The sequence below is a fragment of the Oncorhynchus gorbuscha genome, linkage group LG05, assembly GCF_021184085.1.
Source record: "Oncorhynchus gorbuscha isolate QuinsamMale2020 ecotype Even-year linkage group LG05, OgorEven_v1.0, whole genome shotgun sequence".
In the NCBI taxonomy this organism is placed as follows: domain Eukaryota; kingdom Metazoa; phylum Chordata; class Actinopteri; order Salmoniformes; family Salmonidae; genus Oncorhynchus; species Oncorhynchus gorbuscha.
The window spans coordinates 3,016,680-3,040,127 of record NC_060177.1 but is presented as its reverse complement, the minus strand read 5'-3'; the positions used below and the strand labels follow the sequence as shown (position 1 = coordinate 3,040,127).

Here is a 23,448-nt window from a genome sequence, read left to right as displayed (position 1 = left end):
CTACCATGTTAATATAGTCTGTAGTCAGTCTACTGTCCTGCCAGCTACTGCTGAGGTGGACTGGTCTGGTAGAGTTGAATTACAGGACAGGAAGTGGAGTGGTCAGGTAGAGTTGAATTAGAGGACAGGAAATGGAGTGGTCAGGTAGAGTTGAATTAGAGGACAGGAAGTGGAGTGGTCAGGTAGAGTTGAATATGGAGTGGTCAGGTAGAGTTGAATTACAGGACAGGAAGTGGAGTGGTCAGGTAGAGTTGAATTACAGGACAGGAAATGGAGTGGTCAGGTAGAGTTGAATTAGAGGACAGGAAGTGGAGTGGTCAGGTAGAGTTGAATGACAGGAAATGGATTGGTCAGGTAGAGTTGAATTACAGGACAGGAAGTGGAGTGGTCTGGTAGAGTTGAATATGGAGTGGTCTGGTAGAGTTGAATATGGAGTGGTCTGGTAGAGTTGAATATAGAGTGGTCTGGTAGAGTTGAATATGGAGTGGTCTGGTAGAGTTGAATATGGAGTGGTCTGGTAGAGTTGAATATAGAGTGGTCTGGTAGAGTTGAATTAGAGGACAGGAAGTGGAGTGGTCTGGTAGAGTTGAATATAGAGTGGTCTGGGAGAGTTGAATTAGAGGACAGGAAGTGGAGTGGTCTGGTAGAGTTGAATTAGAGGACAGGAAGTGGAGTGGTCTGGTAGAGTTGAATTAGAGGACAGGAAGTGGAGTGGTCTGGTAGAGTTGAATATGGAGTGGTCTGGTAGAGTTGAATATGGAGTGGTCTGGTAGAGTTGAATTAGAGGACAGGAAGTGGAGTGGTCTGGTAGAGTTGAATTAGAGGACAGGAAGTGGAGTGGTCTGGTAGAGTTGAATTAGAGGACAGGAAGTGGAGTGGTCAGGTAGAGTTGAATTAGAGGACAGGAAGTGGAGTGGTCTGGTAGAGTTGAATTACAGGACAGGAAGTGGAGTGGTCTGGTAGAGTTGAATTACAGGACAGGAAGTGGAGTGGTCAGGTAGAGTTGAATTAGAGGACAGGAAGTGGAGTGGTCTGGTAGAGTTGAATTAGAGGACAGGAAGTGGAGTGGTCAGGTAGAGTTGAATTACAGGACAGGAAGTGGAGTGGTCAGGTAGAGTTGAATTAGAGGACAGGAAGTGGAGTGGTCTGGTAGAGTTGAATTAGAGGACAGGAAGTGGAGTGGTCTGGTAGAGTTGAATTAGAGGACAGGAAGTGGAGTGGTCAGGTAGAGTTGAATTAGAGGACAGGAGATGGAGTGGTCAGGTAGAGTTGAATTAGAGGACAGGAAGTGGAGTGGTCAGGTAGAGTTGAATTAGAGGACAGGAAGTGGAGTGGTCTGGTAGAGTTGAATTAGAGGACAGGAAGTGGAGTGGTCTGGTAGAGTTGAATTAGAGGACAGGAAGTGGAGTGGTCTGGTAGAGTTGAATTACAGGACAGGAAGTGGAGTGGTCTGGTAGAGTTGAATTACAGGACAGGAAGTGGAGTGGTCTGGTAGAGTTGAATTACAGGACAGGAAGTGGAGTGGTCAGGTAGAGTTGAATTAGAGGACAGGAAGTGGAGTGGTCTGGTGGAGTTGAATTAGAGGACAGGAAGTGGAGTGGTCTGGTAGAGTTGAATTACAGGACAGGAGATGTTTAGGAAGGGTGTTTGGTGGAAGAGTTTAGAAAACATATTAATTGACCTGTGGTCCTACACGTGTATAAAACACTAACTCTCCCCCTCACCCCCCAACCCCCAGGAGGCCCAGGTGTCACTTGCCAGGTACAGGGGTGTGATGTGCACCGTCCTGGAGGACAGCCGATTGGCTAGATTACAGCTGGAGGGCGGAGCCATCCTGTCCCGCCTCCGTAAAGAGGAAACCAGTGTCAGCCTCAGAGACGACTACAGGTAATGATCCGGTCGTTAACGCTGCGATATGGAACCTTTCTGGGCGACCCGACTAGATTCACATAGCAATATGAGTTATAGATCTGTCATTCTCATTGAAAGTCTTAAGACGTGCTATATCTGTTCTATGTGCTCTATTCCTGTGTTTCCCGTTCTTAAGTTTATTATTTTGCGTCTTTTACTGTCTGTTTTGTTCACCAGCTTCAAAACAGCTGAAAATATAATATTTTGGGGTTATTATAAATATATTCCACTGCAGTTTAGATGGTACAATGACTCTCTACACTAGACTTGTTTGTTTTGTCACATGAAATTAGGGGAACTATTATAATTTTATCAACCAGGAAATGACAGAGTGATTTCTGCACATTGCACCTTTAAAGATACACTTGAATCCACAGCAACTTGACACATGAATACAGCCCAGCACCATTCTCCTCTCCTCTCCTCTCCTCTCCTCTCCTCTCCTCTCCTCTCCTCCCTCTCCTCTCCTCTCTCCTCTCCTCCATTTCCTCTCTCTCTCCTCTCCTCCTCTCCCTCTCCTCCTCTCCCTCCTCTCCTCTCCTCCATTTCCTCTCCTCTCCTCTCCCTCCTCCTCTTCTCTCCTCATTTCCCCCTCTCTCTCCTCCATATTTTCCCTTAGTCCAATCTCCCTCTCCTCCTCTCCCCCTCTCCTCTCCTCCATTTCCCCTCTCTCTCCTCCTCTCCTCCATTCTCCCTCTCTTTCCCTCTCTCCTCTTTCCTCTCCTCCATTTCCCCTCTCCCTCTCCTCTCCTCCATTTCCTCTCCTCTCCTCCATCTCCTCCATTTCCCCTCTCTTCTCTCCTCTATATTCTCCCTTAGTCCAACCTCCCTCTCCTCCATTTCTCTTCTCTCTCCTCTCCTCCATTTCCCCTCTCTCTCCTCTCCTCCCCCCCTCTCTCCTCTATATTTGTTTGTCATTTGTTTGTCAGTATAAGTGGCCCAATACATCTCCATCTGGATCCAGGGGTGGTTCACTGGGACAGAGAACTGTTGAGGAATGTTCTAGTGCCCTCGTCAATTCATTGGTATATATATATATTGAAGAGGGTGGGGCTCAAGCTGCATCCCTGTCTAGTACCCTCGTCAATTCATTGGTATATATATATATTGAAGAGGGTGGGGCTCAAGCTGCATCCCTGTCTAGTACCCTCGTCAATTCATTGGTATATATATATTGAAGAGGGTGGGGCTCAAGCTGCATCCCTGTCTAGTGACCTCGTCAATTCATTGGTATATATATATTGAAGAGGGTGGGGCTCAAGCTGCATCCCTGTCTAGTGACCTCGTCAATTCATTGGTATATATATATTGAAGAGGGTGGGGCTCAAGCTGCATCCCTGTCTAGTGACCTCGTCAATTCATTGGTATATATATATGTGTTGAAGAGGGTGGGGCTCAAGCTGCACCCCTGTCTAGTGACCTCGTCAATTCATTGGTATATATATGTTGAAGAGGGTGGGGCTCAAGCTGCATCCCTGTCTCACCCCACGGCCCTGTGGGAAGAAATGTGTGCTTTTTTTGCCTATTTTAACCGCACACTTGTTGTTTGTGTACATGTTTTTCCCCCCAACACCACTTTCCATCAGTTTGTATAGAAGACCCTCATGTCAAATTGAGTCAAAAGCTTGTTTGTTTGTTTATTAATTAGGGTTTGCAGGGTGAATACGTGGTCTGTCGTACGGTAATTTGGTAAAAAGCCAATTTGACATGTGCTCAGTACATTGTTTTCACTGAGGAAATGTACGAGTGTGCTGTTAATGATAATGCAGAGGATTTTCCCAAGGTTGCTGTTGACACATATCTCTCTCGCTCTCTCTCTCTGTGTCTCTCTCGCTCTCTCTCTCTGTGTCTCTCTCGCTCTCTCTCTCTGTGTGTCTCTCTCTCTCGCTCTCTCTCTCTCTGTGTCTCTCTCTCTCGCTCTCTCTCTCTCTGTCTCTCTCTCGCTCTCTGTGTGTCTCTCGCTCTCTCTCTGTGTGTCTCTGTGTCTCGCTCTCTCTCTGTGTCTCGCTCTCTCTCTGTGTGTCTCTCTCTCTCTCTCTCTCTCTCTCTCTCTCTCTCTCTCTCTCTCTCTCTCTCTCTCTCTCTCTCTCTCTCTCTCTCTCTCTGTGTGTGTCTCTCTCGCTCTCTCTCTGTGTGTGTCTCTCTCGCTCTCTCTCTGTGTGTCTCTCTCGCTCTCTCTCTGTGTGTCTCTCACTCTCGCTCTCTCTCTCTGTGTGTCTCTCTCGCTCTCTCTCTCTGTGTCTCGCTCTCTCTCTCTGTGTGTCTCTCTCTCTCGCTCTCTCTCTCTGTGTGTCTCTCTCGCTCTCTCTCTCTGTGTCTCTCTCTCTCTACTCCTGTCTCTAATCTAAGGTGTCTGGTCTTTATTCAAGCTCTAGTTAATATTGTTCTGTTGTCTTCATGTCTCCTGTTATGTCTTCATGTCTCCTGTTATGTCTACACCTATAGGGAGTCATTAGGGACCCAGCCTGTGTCTGTTGTCACCAGCTAACAGGGCTTCCCCCTGCTGTTATGTCTACACCTATAGGCAGTCATTAGGGACCCAGCCTGTGTCTGTTGTCACCAGCTAGCAGGGCTTCCCCCTGCTGTTATGTCTACACCTATAGGCAGTCATTAGGGACCCAGCCTGTGTCTGTTGTCACCAGCTAGCAGGGCTTCCCCCTGCTGTTATGTCTACACCTATAGGCAGTCATTAGGGACCCAGCCTGTGTCTGTTGTCACCAGCTAGCAGGGCTTCCCCTGCTGTTATGTCTACACCTATAGGCAGTCATTAGGGACCCAGCCTGTGTCTGTTGTCACCAGCTAGCAGGGCTTCCCCCTGCTGTTATGTCTACACCTATAGGCAGTCATTAGGGACCCAGCCTGTGTCTGTTGTCACCAGCTAGCAGGGCTTCCCCCTGCTGTTATGTCATGATGTGATTCAGTCTACTTCCTTCCTGTGACTAACCCCTCTCTGTCACCCCAGGCTCTGCCCGCCACACCCCTCCCATTGCTCAGGAATGTACTCTCCCTACCTGCTCCTGACTAGAGGGCATTTCCAACTCACTCAAAAATGGGGGGGTGGAATATTTCCCTCTAGTTCCTAACTTCTGGGGCTTTGCAGATAAATGCTGTTGATATGTGTATTTTTGCTGTGCTGGTGGGGTTGGCCGAGAGAAATGCTTTATTTGTGTGTTGTGTCTTTGATTGTCAGTCTTAAAGGACCTGTGTCAGAGGAGAGAAGAGACTCTTGTTTTGGAGGAAGTCAGGGCTTTATGAGGAGATAAGAGAGAACGACAGGAAGGAGAAGTGGAGACATGACAACAGAGAGACTGAGGGACTTGGTCTGGTTCTGGTTCTGGTCAGCTGAAGGAGAAGTGACAACAGAGAGACAGAGGGACTTGGTCTGGTTCTGGTCAGCTGAAGGAGAAGTGACAACAGAGAGACAGAGGGACTTGGTCTGGTTCTGGTCAGCTGAAGGAGAAGTGACAACAGAGAGACAGAGGGACTGGTTCTGGTTCTGGTCATCTGAAGGAGAAGTGACAACAGAGAGACTGAGGGACTGGTTCTGGTTCTGGTCAGCTGAAGGAGAAGTGACAACAGAGAGACTTGTTCTGGTTCTGGTCAGCTGAAGGAGAAGTGACAACAGAGACAGTGAGGGACTGGTTCTGGTCAGCTGAAGGAGAAGTGACAACAGAGAGACCTGGTCTGCATTGTAGTCAAGGTCATCTCTACAACTCTCAGTGATCTCCATATGAAGCTTCCCTCTGTCCTATAAGGCCCCAGGTCGTAGCTGAGGAGACACACAGAGATCCAGACTGAGGAGACACACAGAGATCCAGACTGAGGAGACACACAGAGATCCAGACTGAGGAGACACACAGAGATCCAGACTGAGGAGACACACAGAGATCCAGACTGAGGAGACACACAGAGATCCAGACTGAGGAGACACACAGAGATCCAGACTGAGGAGACACACAGAGATCCAGACTGAGGAGACACACAGAGATCCAGACTGAGGAGACACACAGAGATCCAGACTGAGGAGACACACAGAGATCCAGACTGAGGAGACACACAGAGATCCAGACTGAGGAGACACACAGAGATCCAGACTGAGGAGACACACAGAGATCCAGACTGAGGAGACACACAGAGATCCAGACTGAGGAGACACACAGAGATCCAGACTGAGGAGACACACAGAGATCCAGACTGAGGAGACACACAGAGATCCAGACTGAGGAGACACACAGAGATCCAGCCCCGCCCCTCCACTCTAACCACTAGTCTACCTGCCGTCCCTCCACTCTAACCACTAGGCTACCCTGCCGCCCCTCCACTCTAACCACTAGTCTACCTGCCGCCCCTCCACTCTAACCACTAGGCTACCTGCCGCCCCTCCACTCTAACCACTAGGCTACCTGCCGTCCCTCCACCCCTCCACTCTAACCACTAGTCTACCTGCCGTCCCTCCACTCTAACCACTAGTCTACCTGCCACCCCTCCACTCTAACCACTAGTCTACCCTGCCGCCCCTCCACTCTAACCACTAGTCTACCTGCCGCCCCTCCACTCTAACCACTAGTCTACCTGCCGCCCCTCCACTCTAACCACTAGTCTACCTGCCGTCCCTCCACTCTAACCACTAGTCTACTTGCCGCCCCTCCACTCTAACCACTAGTCTACCCTCCCATCCCTCCACTCTAACCACTAGTCTACCTGCCTCCCCTCCACTCTAACCACTAGTCTACCTGCCGCCCCTCCACTCTAACCACTAGTCTACCTGCAGAGTGTGTGACGGTCCATTCTGATTGTCCTCAGTTAAAAGGAGGTTCTCCAATAGAAACACCCTGCTGATCTTTATGTTCTACAAAGATGTTTAAATGTTTCAGGTCATCACAATGACACATTGGGCTAACTGTTGTGTGTGAGTTGGTCTAACTGTTGTGTGTGTGTTGGGCTAACTGTTGTGTGTGTGAGTTGGGCTAACTGTTGTGTGTGTGTTGGTCTAACTGTTGTGTGTGAGTTGGGCTAACTGTTGTGTGTGTGTGTGAGTTGGGCTAACTGTTGTGTGTGTGTGTGTGTGAGTTGGGCTAACTGTTGTGTGTGTGTGAGTTGGGCTAACTGTTGTGTGTGAGTTGGTCTAACTGTTGTGTGTGTGTGTTGGTCTAACTGTTGTGTGTGTGTGTTGGTCTAACTGTTGTGTGTGTGTGAGTTGGTCTAACTGTTGTGTGTGTGTGAGTTGGGCTAACTGTTGTGTGTGTGTGAGTTGGTCTAACTGGTGTGTGTGTGTGAGTTGGTCTAACTGTTGTGTGTGAGTTGGTCTAACTGTAGTGTGTGTGTGAGTTGGTCTAACTGTTGTGTGTGTGTGTGTGTGAGTTGGTCTAACTGTAGTGTGTGTGTGTGTGAGTTGGTCTAACTGTTGTGTGTGAGTTGGTCTAACTGTTGTGTGTGTGTGTTGGTCTAACTGTTGTGTGTGTGAGTTGGTCTAACTGTAGTGTGTGTGTGTGAGAGTTGGGCTAACTGTTGTGTGTGAGTTGGTCTAACTGTTGTGTGTGTGAGTTGGTCTAACTGTAGTGTGTGTGTGTGTGAGTTGGGCTAACTGTTGTGTGTGAGTTGGTCTAACTGTAGTGTGTGTGTGTGTGAGTTGGGCTAACTGTTGTGTGTGAGTTGGTCTAACTGTTGTGTGTGTGTGTGAGTTGGGCTAACTGTTGTGTGTGTGAGTTGGTCTAACTGTAGTGTGTGTGTGTGTGAGTTGGGCTAACTGTTGTGTGTGAGTTGGTCTAACTGTAGGGGAAACAGAGTATGGCTGTACAGTATAACGTGAGTTGGTCTAACTGTAGGGGAAACAGAGTATGGCTGTACAGTATAACGTGAGTTGGTCTAACTGTAGTGTGTGTGTGAGTTGGTCTAACTGTAGGGGAAACAGAGTATGGCTGTACAGTATAACGTGAGGACAATGCAGTGTCCTGTAATACTGGACTACAGTAGAGCTAGAGGCCATGATGTCATGTTGTAGTCATCGACCCGGGCTTCATCCCAGGCTTCCCTCACAATGCACTCAGTCAGTGTCTGCTGCTGGAGCCCTGAGCTAATGCTTCCTTAACCACACACACACGCGCGCCACACACACACGCGCGCCACACACACACGCGCGCCACACACACACGCGCGCCACACACACACGCGCGCCACACACACACGCGCGCCACACACACACGCGCGCCACACACACACGCGCGCCACACACACACGCGCGCACACACACACACACACACGCACACACACACACACACACACACACACACACACACACACACACACACACACACACACACACACACACACACACACACACACACACACACACACACACACACACACACACACACACACACACACACACACACACACACACACACACACACACACACACACACACACGGACAAGGAAGCAGATAGATAGATAGACACGGTAGAGTACACACACTCTGCTCTGTCACTCAGACCAGCTCATCCAATCAAATCTCTATCTCTCATTCCTCAACTCAATCAACACATCCACCCCATGTCAATCAATTCAACTGGTGATCCAATGAGATGTCAGCCTGCTCTGTCAGTCCATGTCAGTGATGACCACAGTGTACAGTAGTACCACAGGCTCTGACTAGCATCAACTAAAGACACGAGGGGAATATTTGCTTTTCTTCAGAGAGGAACGGTCAACAATACAATCACATCTTTCTTCTACAGTTCAAAATCAGAAGTTTGATTTTGGTGAAAGATAGTCCTCTGAGTGAAGAGAGTCTTTACTAGCTGTCCTCTGAGTCACGAGAGTCTCTCCTAGCTGTCGTCTGAGTGAAGAGAGTCTATCCTAGCTGTCCTCTGAGTCACGAGAGTCTATCCTAGCTGTCGTCTGAGTCAAGGGACTCTATCCTAGCTGTCCTCTGAGTCACGAGAGTCTATCCTAGCTGTCGTCTGAGTCAAGGGACTCTTTCCTAGCTGTCGTCTGAGTCAAGGGACTCTATCTTAGCTGTCGTCTGAGTCAAGAGAGTCTATCCTAGCTGAAAGTGTCTTGTTTCTACTGTGCAAGGAAAAGTTGTATTGGACTGAGGAACTACTGTACTGTCTTCTAAAGGAGCCTGCCTCTATCTGTCCTGCTGGAAGTCTAAAGGACTGTCTTTCTCTCTGTGTGTCCCTCCAGAGATGCCGTAGAGAAGTCTAAAGGACTATCTCTCTCTCTGTGTGTCCCTCCAGAGATGCCGTAGAGAAGTCTTTAGGACTGTCTCTCTCTCTGTGTGTCCCTCCAGAGATGCCGTAGAGAAGTCTAAAGGACTATCTCTCTCTCTGTGTGTCCCTCCAGAGATGCCGTAGAGAAGTCTAAAGGAGCCTGCCTCTATCTGTCCTGCTGGAAGTCTAAAGGACTGTCTCTCTCTCTCTGTGTGTCCCTCCAGAGATGCCGTAGAGGTTGTGGCTGGTCTGTACGATCAGGTGGATGAGCTGGTTCACAAGCTGGTGATGCTGTCCAACCAACGCACTCAGGAACTGGACTTTATCATGGAGTTCAAGAGTCTGGAGCAGGGATTCAAGGAGGTGAGAGGGGCTGGGTGTTCGGGCTGGGGTATAGGGCTCGGTATAGGGCTGGGGTATAGGGCTGGGTGTTAGTGCTGGGGTATAGGGCTGGGTAAGGGCTGGGAATAGGGCTGGGGTACAGGGCTGGGAATAGGGCTGGGGTATAGGGCTGGGGTACAGGGCTGGGGTATAGGGCTGGGGTATAGGGCTGGGGTATAGGGCTGGGGTACAGGGCTGGGGTACAGGGTTGGGGTATAGGGTTGGGGTATAGGGCTGGGGTATAGGGCTGGGTGTTAGGGGATAGGGGCTGGGTATAGGGATGGGGTATAGGGCTGGGTATACGGTTGGGGTATTTGGCTGGGTATAGGGCTGGGGTACAGGGCTGGGGTATAGGGCTGGGGTATAGGGTTGGGGTATAGGGTTGGGTACAGGGCTGGGGTATAGGGCTGGGTGTTAGAGCTGGGTGTTAGGGCTGGGGTATAGGGCTGGGTGTTAGAGCTGGGTGTTAGGGCTGGGTGTTAGGGCTAGGGTATAGGGCTGGGGTATAGGGCTGGGTGTTAGGGCTAGGGTATAGGGCTGGGTGTTAGGGCTATGGTATAGGGCTGGGAATAGGGCTGGGTGTTACGGCTGGGGTATAGGGCTGGGTATAGGGATGGGTGTTAGGGGCTGGGGTATAGGGCTGGGGTATAGGGCTGGGAATAGGGCTGGGTATAGGGCTGGTTATAGGGCTGGTTATAGGGCTGGGGTATAGGGATGGATATAGGGATGGGGTATAGGGATGGGGTATAGGGTATAGGGCTGGGTGTTAGGGCTAGGGCTGGGTATAGGGATGGGGTATAGGGTATAGGGCTGGGTGTTAGGGCTGGGTATAGGGCTGGGGTATAGAGCTGGGTATAGGGCTGGGTGTTAGGGGCTGGGTATAGGGCTGGGTATAGGGATGGGGTATAGGGATGGGGTATAGGGCTGGGTATAGGTCTGGGGTATAGGGCTGGGTATAGGGCTGGGTATAGGTCTGGGGTATAGGGCTGGGTATAGGGCTGGATATAGGTCTGGGGTATAGGGCTGGGTAAACGGATGGGGTATAGGGCTGGGTATAGGGCTGGGGTATAGGGCTGGGTATAGGGATGGGGTATAGGGATGGGGTATAGGGATGGGGTATAGGGCTGGGTATAGGGATGGGGTATAGGGCTGGGTATAGGGCTAGGTATAGGGCTGGGGTATAGAGATGGGGTATAGGGCTGGGTGTTAGGGGATAGGGCTGGGTGTTAGGGCTGGGTATAGGGCTGGGTATAGGGCTGGGTATAGGGCTGGGTATAGGGCTGGGTGTTAGGGCTGGGTGTTAGGGGATAGGGGATAGGGCTGGGTGTTAGGGCTGGGTATAGGGCTGGGTATAGGGCTGGGTATAGGGCTGGGTGTTAGGGCTGGGTATAGGGCTGGGTGTTAGGGCTGGGTATAGGGCTGGGGTATAGGGCTGGGGTATAGGGCTGGGTATAGGGGGCTGGGTGTTAGGGGATAGGGGCTGGGACTCCAACATCTTCTGACATAAGAACAGTCCCAAAATAAACATTTGTTATCAGTAGATAGATCTGTGTACCGGTATAATAAAAGTAGGAGAGAGTCGTCTGAGAACGGAGACCTGGAGGAGTAGAGGGAATAGTAACATATTGACCTTCTATTCATGACCCCGTTCCTAAGGATTTGTGTGTGTGTGTGTGTGTGTGTGTGTGTGTGTGTGTGTGTGTGTGTGTGTGTGTGTGTGTGTGTGTGTGTGTGTGTGTGTGTGTGTGTGTGTGTGTGTGTGTGTGTGTGTGTGTGTGTGTGTGTGTGTGTGTGTACGTGCAGGTGAGTGACTGGATTGAGGAGGTTGGAGAGAGTCGTCTGAGAACGCTCGGAGAGCTGGAGGATTCTCTGGAGCAGCTGCACAGGAAACAGACCCTCTTCAGAGATTTCTACACTGCTGCTTACGTAGGTACCTCTGACTGACTGGCTGGCTGGTTGGCTGACTGACTGACTGACTGGCTGGCTGTCTGACTGACTGGCTGGCTGACTGGCTGACTGACTGACTGGCTGGCTGACTGGCTGTCTCTCTCTCCTTCTACACTGCTGCCTACATAGGTACCTCTGACTGACTGACTGACTGACTGGTTGACTGGCTGGCTGACTGGCTGGCTGACTGGCTGGCTGGCTGACTGGCTGTCTGACTGGCTGGCTGTCTGACTGGCTGACTGACTGGCTGACTGGCTGTCTCTCTCTACACTGCTGCTTACGTAGGTACCTCTGACTGACTGACTGATTGACTGACTGACTGGCTGACTGGCTGACTGTCTCGCTCTCCTTCTACACTGCTGCTTACGTAGGTACCTCTGACTGACTGATTGACTGACTGACTGGCTGACTGACTGTCTGACTGTCTGACTGGCTGGCTGACTGTCTGACTGGCTGACTGACTGTCTGACTGGCTGGCTGACTGGCTGTCTGACTGACTGACTGGTCGACTGACTGGCTGACTGACTGACTGACTGTCTGACTGGCTGGCTGACTGGCTGTCTGACTGACTGACTGGTCGACTGACTGGCTGTCTGACTGACATCCACGGTTACATGTATCACTTCATAATGTAGACTATGGGATCGTGCACAGACACAATGCACACAAACACTAAATACTACCTCCATGCTAGCTAACAACCACATTATAATGGCCATGCTAGCTAACAACCACATTATAATGGCCATGCTAGCTAACAACCACATTATAATGGCCATGCTAGCTAACAAACAACCACATTATAATGGCCATGCTAGCTAACAACCACATTATAATGGCCATGCTAGCTAACAACCACATTATAATGGCCATGCTAGCTAACAACCACATTATAATGGCCATGCTAGCTAACAACCACATTATAATGGCCATGCTAGCTAACAACCACATTATAATGGCCATGCTAGCTAACAACCACATTATAATGGCCATGCTAGCTAACAACCACATTATAATGGCCATGCTAGCTAACAACCACATTATAATGGCCATGCTAGCTAACAACCACATTATAATGGCCATGCTAGCTAACAACCACATTATAATGGCCATGCTAGCTAACAACCACATTATAATGGCCATGCTAGCTAACAACCACATTATAATGGCCACTAGCTAACAACCACATTATAATGGCCATGCTAGCTAACAACCACATTATAATGGCAATACTAGCTAACAACCACATTATAATGGCCATGCTAGCTAACAACCACATTATAATGGCACATTATAATGGCCATGCTAGCTAACAACCACATTATAATGGCCATGCTAGCTAACAACCACATTATAATGGCCATGCTAGCTAACAACCACATTATAATGGCCATGCTAGCTAACAACCACATTATAATGGCCATGCTAGCTAACAACCACATTATAATGGCCATGCTAGCTAACAACCACATTATAATGGCCATGCTAGCTAACAACCACATTATAATGGCAATACTAGCTAACAACCACATTATAATGGCCATGCTAGCTAACAACCACATTATAATGGCCATGCTAGCTAACAACCACATTATAATGGCCATGCTAGCTAACAACCACATTATAATGGCCATGCTAGCTAACAACCACATTATAATGGCCATGCTAGCTAACAACCACATTATAATGGCCATGCTAGCTAACAACCACATTATAATGGCCATGCTAGCTAACAACCACATTATAATGGCAATACTAGCTAACAACCACATTATAATGGCCATGCTAGCTAACAACCACATAATGGCCATGCTAGCTAACAACCACATTATAATGGCCATGCTAGCTAACAACCACATTATAATGGCCATGCTAGCTAACAACCACATTATAATGGCCATGCTAGCTAACAACCACATTATAACAACCCATTATAAGCTAACAACCACATTATAATTAACAACCACATTATAATGGCCATGCTAGCTAACAACCACATTTTAATGGCCATGCTAGCTAACAACCACATTTTAATGGCCATGCTAGCTAACAACCACATTATAATGGCCATGCTAGCTAACAACCACATTATAATGGCCATGCTAGCTAACAACCACATTATAATGGCCATTCTAGCTAACAACCACATTATAATGGCCATGCTAGCTAACAACCACATTTTAATGGCCATGCTAGCTAACAACCACATTATAATGGCCATGCTAGCTAACAACCACATTATAATGGCCATGCTAGCTAACAACCACATTAAAATGGCCATGCTAGCTAACAACCACATTATAATGGCAATACTAGCTAGTATTGACACTATAATTAAATCACAATGGATTAGTTTCCATGAAACAGCCGCCTGTCAATTAGCTGCCGACTTAGTGCAGTGTCCTTAGCTAGCTTAGCTATGTTGCGCTAGCTAGCAAATATGCTAACGTTAGTTAGCTAAACATTTGGCTATGGGCTGCCGGTGGCAGTATGCGATCATGGAGTGTGAATTTAGTTGTTTTTTAGTTATCTAGCTGTGGGATCTGGCTGTTATCTACAGGGGCTTTATACAAAATAGCAACATTAGCGCAGCTAGCTAGATAGCTAGCTAACGTTGGAATCTAGACCATAAGCTAAGCTAATAACACAGACATGCGATGCCAAACAACACTACTGTAGCAACATTAGCATAACTAGCTAGATAACATTGGAATCTAGACCATAAGCTAAGCTAATAACACAGACGTGCGATGCCAAACAACACTACTGTAGCAACATTAGCATAACTAGCTAGATAACATTGGAATCTAGACCATAAGCTAAGCTAATAACACAGACGTGCGATGCCAAACAACACTACTGTAGCAACATTAGCATAGCTAGCTAGCTAGCTAGATAACATTGGAATCTAGACCATAAGCTAAGCTAATAACACAAACATGCGATGCCAAACAACACTACTGTAGCAACATTAGCATAGCTAGCTAGATAACATTGGAATCTAGACCATAAGCTAAGCTAATAACACAGACATGCGATGCCAAACAACACTACTGTAGCAACATTAGCATAGCTAGCTAGATAACATTGGAATCTAGACCATAAGCTAAGCTAATAACACGGACATGAGATGCCAAACAACACTACTGCCACCTTCAGGTTTGGAGTATTTTAACAAGGCTGAGTGGCTGACGACGTCAAGGTCTTTGCTGTGTGAACACAAAAGAGATTGACTGCCAACATTTTGTTCAGAGGTGTTAAGTAATGTCGACAGGTAAACATTTCACAATCCTACCGGTGTGTGTGTGTGAGCTATACAAGTTACTGTCTGTTCTGTCCTATAGGAGCACTGTAAGGGTTAGAGTTGACTGTCTGTTCTGTCCAATAGGAGCACTGTAAGGGTTAAAGTTGACTGTCTGTTCTGTCCTATAGGAACATTGTACGGGTTAGAGTTGACTGTCTGTTCTGTCCTATAGGAACACTGTAAGGGTTAGAGTTGACTGTCTGTTCTGTCCAATAGGAGCACTGTAAGGGTTAAAGTTGACTGTCTGTTCTGTCCTATAGGAACATTGTACGGGTTAGAGTTGACTGTCTGTTCTGTCCTATAGGAACACTGTAAGGGTTAGAGTTGACTGTCTGTTCTGTCCTATAGGAACACTGTAAGGGTTAGAGTTGACTGTCTGTTCTGTCCAATAGGAACACTGTAAGGGTTAGAGTTGACTGTCTGTTCTGTCCTATAGGAACACTGTAAGGGTTAGAGTTGACTGTCTGTTCTGTCCTATAGGAACACTGTAAGGGTTAGAGTTGACTGTCTGTTCTGTCCTATAGGAACACTGTAAGGGTTAGAGTTGACTGTCTGTTCTGTCCAATAGGAACACTGTAAGGGTTGAGAGTTGACTGTCTGTTCTGTCCTATAGGAACACTGTAAGGGTTAGAGTTGACTGTCTGTTCTGTCCAATAGGAGCACTGTAAGGGTTAGAGTTGACTGTCTGTTCTGTCCTATAGGAACACTGTAAGGGTTGAGAGTTGACTGTCTGTTCTGTCCTATAGGAACACTGTAAGGGTTAGAGTTGACTGTCTGTTCTGTCCAATAGGAACACTGTAAGGGTTAGAGTTGACTGTCTGTTCTGTCCTATAGGAACACTGTAAGGGTTGAGAGTTGACTGTCTGTTCTGTCCTATAGGAACACTGTAAGGGTTAGAGTTGACTGTCTGTTCTGTCCTATAGGAACACTGTAAGGGAGGCGAGGCGCTGCTGAAACGTCTAGAACGCTGGGAAGACTTGTCGTCAGCCGAGCTGCAGGTGTACGAGGTCAAAGTTCGATCCTTCTGGGTCCACCTGCACGACTTCTCCCAGAGGGTAGAAGACACCAAGACCAACATCGACAAGACCGTACGTCTCTACGAGTTCTTCGACAAGGTAAGAGGAACTGCTATCTCACTGTCTCTCTCTCTTCCACATCTCTCTCTCTCTCTCTCTCTCTCTCTCTCTCTCTCTCTCTCTCTCTCTCTCTCTCTCTCTCTCTCTCTCTCTCTCTCTCTCTCTCTCTGTCTTTCACTGTCTCTCACCCTGTCTTTCACTCTCTCACCCTGTCGCTCTCTCTCCTTCTCTCTCTCCTTCTCTCTCTCCTCTCTCTCTCTCTCCTTCTCTCTCTTTCTCCCCTTCTCTCTCTCTCTCTCTCTCTCTCTCTCTCTCTCTCTCTCTCTCTCTCTCTCTCTCTCTCTCTCTCTCTCTCTCTCTCTCTCTCTCTCTCTCTCTCTCTCTCTGTCTCTGTCTCTGTCTCTGTCTCTGTCTCTGTCTCTCTCTGTCTCTGTCTCTGTCTCTGTCTCTGTCTCTGTCTCTGTCTCTGTCTCTGTCTCTCTCTCTCTCTCTCTCTCTCTCTCTCTCTCTCTCTCTCTCTCTCTCTCTCTCTCTGTCTCTGTCTCTGTCTCTGTCTCTGTCTCTGTCTCTGTCTCTGTCTCTGCCTCAGCATCATTCACAAGACTCGGTCTCTCTCTGCTATTTCTTAGGGTTTCTACATCACCCTTCTCTATCTCGCCCCCTCTTTCTCTGTCTCAGGCTCTCTCTTTACTGCCTCAGCATCATTCACAAGACTCGGTGTGGCACATGCTATTTCATTAGGGTTTGTTACATCAGGATCCTTCTATAGGGTTTGTTACATCAGGATCCTTCTATAGGGTTTGTTACATCAGGATCCTTCTATAGGGTTTGTTACATCAGGATCCTTCTATAGGGTTTGTTACATCAGGATCCTTCTATAGGGTTTGTTACATCAGGATCCTTCTATAGGGTTTGTTACATCAGGATCCTTCCATAGGGTTTGTTACATCAGGATCCTTCTATAGGGTTTGTTACATCAGGATCCTTCCATAGGGTTTGTTACATCAGGATCCTTCTATAGGGTTTGTTACATCAGGATCCTTCTATAGGGTTTGTTACATCAGGATCCTTCTATAGGGTTTGTTACATCAGGATCCTGTTACATCAGGATCCTTCTATAGGGTTTGTTACATCAGGATCCTTCCATAGGGTTTGTTACATCAGGATCCTTCCATAGGGTTTGTTTCATCAGGATCCTTTGTTTGACTGTAACTCCTGCTGACTGAAGTATTTCTTGCAGTAAAATGATCCACCAAATGTACATTTTGATTTGGGAACAGAAGTGGAGAAATATGATGTCTTTCTTTCAGCATCTAGAGAGAATGTGAATGTGTAGTTAGGGACCGTCTGTAAAGGTGCTATCTTTATCAGCATCTAGAGAGAATGTGAATGTGTAGTTAGGGACCGTCTGTAAAGGTACCCTCTTTATCAGCATCTAGAGAGAATGTGAGTGTGTAGTTAGGGACCGTCTGTAAAGGTGCTATCTTTATCAGTATCTTGAGAGAATGTGAGTGTGTAGTTAGGGACCGTCTTTAAAGGTGCTATCTTTATCAGCATCTTGAGAGAATGTGAGTGTGTAGTTAGGGACCGTCTTTAAAGGTGCTATCTTTATCAGCATCTAGAGAGAATGTGAGTGTGTAGTTAGGGACCGTCTTTAAAGGTGCTATCTTTATCAGCATCTTGAGAGAATGTGAGTGTGTAGTTAGGGACCGTCTTTAAAGGTGCTATCTTTATCAGCATCTAGAGAGAATGTGAATGTGTAGTTAGGGACCGTCTTTAAAGGTGCTATCTTTATCAGTATCTTGAGAGAATGTGAGTGTGTAGTTAGGGACCGTCTGTAAAGGTGCTATCTTTATCAGTATCTTGAGAGAATGTGAATGTGTAGTTAGGGACCGTCTTTAAAGGTGCTATCTTTATCAGCATCTTGAGAGAATGTGAGTGTGTAGTTAGGGACCGTCTGTAAAGGTGCTATCTTTATCAGCATCTAGAGAGAATGTGAATGTGTAGTAAGGGATCGTCTGTAAAGGTGCTATCTTTATCAGCATCATAAAAGCCGATAGTATTTCAACCACATTCAATATGCATCCAAGCCGACCTGACATCTGATCAGAAACATGTTGGGTCGTTTTTCACAGCTTTCTATTTTCCTTTCAACCGGTCAGACTGATGCAGAAAATAATTTCCCGTCATTTATTTTTATTGCATTTTCTCCCTGGTCCCTAAAAACAATATTTTTGATCCTTAAAGGAGTGGAGATGACAGAGAGAACGTGACCGATGTCGGCCAGATTGATTCATTCTATCACGTCATAACATTATTCTGTTGACCAATAGGGTTTTATTTAGTCTTATAGGGCAACAAGTAATGACAGAAGAGGAGCTGCATGTATCTCATCATAGAGAAGTTGACTCACTAACAGCCTTCCACCAAAATGTCAGAAATTATAAGCAGAAGTAGGCCCCAAAAAAGCCTGCACCCTGTCCAAATATCTTTCTGCTGTCTCTGACTGTACCCTACAACGTATGTTCCTATATATTTCAATTATCACGTGTAGACGGGTGGGTACGGATGGGCTATTAGTAATTGTGGGTCTGTGCGGGTGAACAAACAGCAGACCACACACCTCTAGTGTGTGTGTGTGTGTGTGTGTGTGTGTGTGTGTGTGTGTGTGTGTGTGTGTGTGTGTGTGTGTGTGTGTGTGTGTGTGTGTGTGTGTGTGTGTGTGTGTGTGTGTGTGTGTGTGTGTGTGTGTGTGTGTGTGTGTGTGTGTGTGCGTCTTAGAGCAGTGTCAGGAGGGACTGTAGACACACTGTGTTACAGAGAGCTCTCTCAGTGACTTCACTGCCTTGACATACAATTGTGTGTGTGTGTGTGTGTGTGTGTGTGTGTGTGTGTGTGTGTGAGAGAGAGTGAGGTCACAACATTGTCAGTCACTTCCTTGTCTCAGTCAGATCTTAGACAAAGCATACTGTAAGCTCTGTAGAGACTTAGACAGACTTAGACAGAACAGCATCTTAGACAGGGCATACTGTAAGCTCTGTAGAGACTTAGACAGAACAGCATCTTAGACAGGGCATACTGTAAGCTCTGTAGAGACTTAGACAGAACAGGATCTTAGACAGGGCATACTGTAAGCTCTGTAGAGACTTAGACAGAACAGCATCTTAGACAAGGCATACTGTAAGCTCTGTAGAGACTTAGACAACAGGATCTTAGACAGGGCATACTGTAAGCTCTGTAGAGACTTAGACAGAATAGGGTCTTAGACAAGGCATACTGTAAGCTCTGTAGAGACTTAGACAGAACAGGGTCTGAGACAAGTTAACCAACTCCATAAACATTAACCAGTAGAGAGGTCTATCTGTCGGGCCTCAATTTAAACTTGTTAACAGTCTGCTGAAGAAAATGTCTGACTTGACAAACCTGTTCCAGGGTTTGACTTTGAACTCGGTATAGATGATGTGATTAACCCGGTTGAACCCCTGAACTGTCCAAGCGTATTTTACTTTACGGTAGCCTTCTCATACGGAATAATACTGAGTCAGTTCAACCAAGCTGGTCGTCTGTTGTCTCTCCAGAGCCAATACTCTCAGACACTAAAATATCAGCAGCCCTCTGTCAATGTTTATCGCTCAGTGTCCAGTCAGTCAGCCAGCCAGCTAGCCAGCCATCCAGTCTGCCAGCCATCCAGTCAGCCAGCCAGCTAGCCAGCCAGCCAGCCAGCCAGCCAGTCAGCCATCCAGTCAGCCAGTCAGTCAGTCAGTCAGTCAACCAGCCAGCTAGCCAGCTAGCCAGTCAGCCAGCCAGCCAGTCAGCCAGCCAGCCAGTCAGCCAGCCATCCAGCCAGCCAGCCAGTCGCCCCTCCAGTTACAGCTGCTAACTACAACTACATTCTCCACCAGTCTCCATTTTTGTGTTCCAAATGGCACCCTGTTCCCTCTAGGTCTCTGGTGAAAAGTAGTGCACTATATAGGGAATAGGGTGCCATAGGGCTCTGGTCTATAGTAGTGTACTATATAGGGAATAGGGCTCTGGTCTATAGTAGTACCACTATATAGGGAATAGGGTTCTGGTCTAAAGTAGTGCCACTATATAGGGAATAGGGCTCTGGTCTATAGTAGTACCACTATATAGGGAATAGGGCTCTGGTCTATAGTAGTACCACTATATAGGGAATAGGGCTCTGGTCTATAGTAGTACCACTATATAGGGAATAGGGCTCTGGTCTATAGTAGTACCACTATATAGGGAATAGGGCTCTGGTCTATAGTAGTACCACTATATAGGGAATAGGGCTCTGGTCTATAGTAGTACCACTATATAGGGAATAGGGCTCTGGTCTATAGTAGTACCACTATATAGGGAATAGGGCTCTGGTCTATAGTAGTACCACTATATAGGGAATAGGGCTCTGGTCTATAGTAGTACCACTATATAGGGAATAGGGTTCCATAGGGTTCTGGTCTAAAGTAGTGCACTATATAGGAATAGGGTGGTATATGGGATGATGTCCTCTCTCTCTCAGGGTCAGCAGCCATGACTACAGCCCACAACAGCTGTCCTCCCTACAGAATGATCAGTATCACATTTACAGATTAGCATATCATAGCACCCCTCCCACCTTGTTCTCCCCTCCCCCTCCTCTCTTCCTCCCCCAAACCACGGCAGAGTGATCCCAGGGTTCACTATCTCCTACCATCTGTTGACATATTGAGCTGTTAGCTGTGTTAATGTTCATATTGAGCTGTTAGCTGTGTTAATGTTAACCATATTGAGCTGGAGCTGTTAGCTGGTTAATGTTAACCATATTGAGCTGTTAGCTGTGTAATATTGAATGTTAACCATATTGAGCTGTTAGCTGTGTTAATGTTAACCATATTGATAGCTGTGTTAATGTTAACCATATTGAGCTGTTAGCTGTGTTAATGTTAACCACATTGAGCTGTTAGCTGTTAATGTTAACCATATTGAGCTGTTAGCTGTGTTAATATTAACCACATTGAGCTGTTAGCTGTGTTAATGTTAACCATATTGAGCTGTTAGCTGTGTTAATGTTAACCATATTGAGCTGCTAGCTGTGTTAATGTTAGCCATTATTGAGCTGTTAGCTGTGTTAATGCCCACATTGAGCTGTTAGCTGTGTTAATGTTAACCATATTGAGCTGTTAGCTGTGTTAATGTTAACCATATTGAGCTGTTAGCTGTGTTAATGTTAATCACATTGAGCTGTTAGCTGTGTTAATGTTAATCATATTGAGCTGTTAGCTGTGTTAATGTTAACCCTGTTAGCTGTGTTCCATATTGAGCTGGTAGCTGTGTTAATGTTCATTGAGCTGGTAGCTGTTAGCTGTGTTAATGTTAATCATATTGAGCTGTTAGCTGTGTTAATGTTAACCATATTGAGCTGTTAGCTGTGTTAATGTTAACCATATTGAGCTGCTAGCTGTGTTAATGTTAACCATATTGAGCTGCTAGCTGTGTTAATGTTAATCATATTGAGCTGGTAGCTGTTAGCTGTGTTAATGTGAATCATATTGAGCTGTTAGTTGTGTTAATTTTAATCATATTGAGCTGGTAGCTGTTAGCTGTGTTAATGTTAACCATATTGAGCTGGTAGCTGTTAGCTGTGTTAATGTTAACCACATTGAGCTGTTAGCTGTGTTAATGTTAACCATATTGAGCTGGTCTTAGCTGTGTTAATGTTACACCCATATTTGAGCTGTTAGCCTGTCAACCCAGCTGGTTTGTGTTAATTAATCATATTAGCTGGTCCCAGATCAGCCCATCCTGAAGGAACCTGACTGGGTTTGTTAGCTTCCTGTTAGCCTGTCCCAGATCAGCCCATCCTGAAGGAACCTAACTGGGTTTAATGTGAATATTGAGCTTCCTTAGCTGTGTTAATGTTAACCATATTGAGCTGCTAGCTGTGTTAATGTAAATCAAAAGACACAGATAGACACCAGGGAAATTACACAACACAGAAGACCTGGTCTTCATGTAGGAACAACACCCATCTCTTTGTAATTCAGCCCTCTAGCCTGGTCCCAGATCAGCCCAGCCTGAAGGAACCTGACTGGGTTTGGTATTAACTTCCTCTAGCCTGGTCCCAGATCAGCCCAGCCTGAAGGAACCTGACTGGGTTTGGTATTAACTTCCACTAGCCTGGTCCCAGATCAGCCCAGCCTGAAGGAACCTGACTGGGTTTGGTATTAACTTCCTCTAGCCTGGTCCCAGATCAGCCCAGCCTGAAGGAACCTGACTGGGTTTGGTATTAACTTCCTCTAGCCTGGTCCCAGATCTGTTTGTCTCGCTCTTTTCCAACTCCATTGCTCATTGTCAAGCAATCTTCAAATATAAACCTTTATTCATTAATGATCTATATGGCATGACAATGAGTGACATGGAGTTGGCATGATACACAGAAAAACAGTCCCACGGGCTAGATTCCTGGTCTGTACCAGTACATGTTGATGGGCCGTACCAGTACATGGTGATGGTCTGTACCAGTACATAGTGATGGTCTGTACCAGTACATAGTGATGGACCGTACCAGTACATGGTGATGGTCTGTACCAGTACATAGTGATGGTCCATACCAGTACATAGTGATGGTCTGTACCAGTACATATTAATGGTCCATACCAGTACATAGTGATGGTCTGTACCAGTGCATATTGATGGTCTATACCAGTACATAGTGATGGTCTGTACCAGTACACGGTGAGGGTCCATACCAGTACATGGTGATGGTCTGTACCAGTACATAGTGATGGTCCATACCAGTACATAGTGATGGTCTGTACCAGTACATAGTGATGGTCTGTACCAGTACATAGTGATGGTCCATACCAGTACATAGTGATGGTCCATACCAGTACATAGTGATGGTCTGTACTGGTACATAGTGATGGTCCATACCAGTACATAGTGATGGTCTGTACCAGTACATAGTGATGGTCTGTACCAGTACATATTGATGGTCCATACCAGTACATAGTGATGGTCCATACCAGTACATGGTGATGGTCCATACCATACCGTAGTGATGGTCCATACCAGTACATGGTGATGGTCTGTACCAGTACATGGTGATGGTCTGTACATGGTGATGGTACAGTACATGGTGATGGTCCGTACAGTACATGGTGATGGCCCATACAGTACATGGTGATGGTCCATACCAGTACATGGTGAGTACAGTACATGGTGATGGTCCATACAGTACATGGTGATGGTCCATACAGTACATGGTGATGGTCCATACAGTACATGGTGATGGTCCATACAGTACATGGTGATGGTCCATACAGTACATGGTGATGGCCCATACAGTACATGGTGATGGCCCATACAGTACATGGTGATGGCCCATACAGTACATGGTGATGGTCCAGTACATGGTGATGGCCCATACAGTACATGGTGATGGTCCATACAGTACATGGTGATGGTCCATACAGTACATGGTGATGGCCCCAGTACATGGTGATGGTACATGGTGATGGCCCATACAGTACATGGTGATGGTCCATACAGTACATGGTGATGGCCCATACAGTACATGGTGATGGTCCATACAGTACATGGTGATGGTCCATACAGTACATGGTGATGGTC

At 46.8% G+C, this 23,448-nt stretch overlaps 1 protein-coding gene across 1 annotated transcript in view; it reads left to right on the top strand.

The window, feature by feature from the left end:
• Positions 1–23,448, top strand: part of LOC124035367 — a 160,228-nt gene that overhangs the window by 57,092 nt on the left and 79,688 nt on the right. The window contains exons 10-13 of the mRNA XM_046348828.1: positions 1,739–1,887; positions 9,348–9,486; positions 11,308–11,430; positions 15,679–15,870. Coding sequence (XP_046204784.1) covers positions 1,739–1,887; positions 9,348–9,486; positions 11,308–11,430; positions 15,679–15,870 — 603 coding nt within the window. The remainder of the gene's footprint in view (positions 1–1,738; positions 1,888–9,347; positions 9,487–11,307; positions 11,431–15,678; positions 15,871–23,448) is intronic.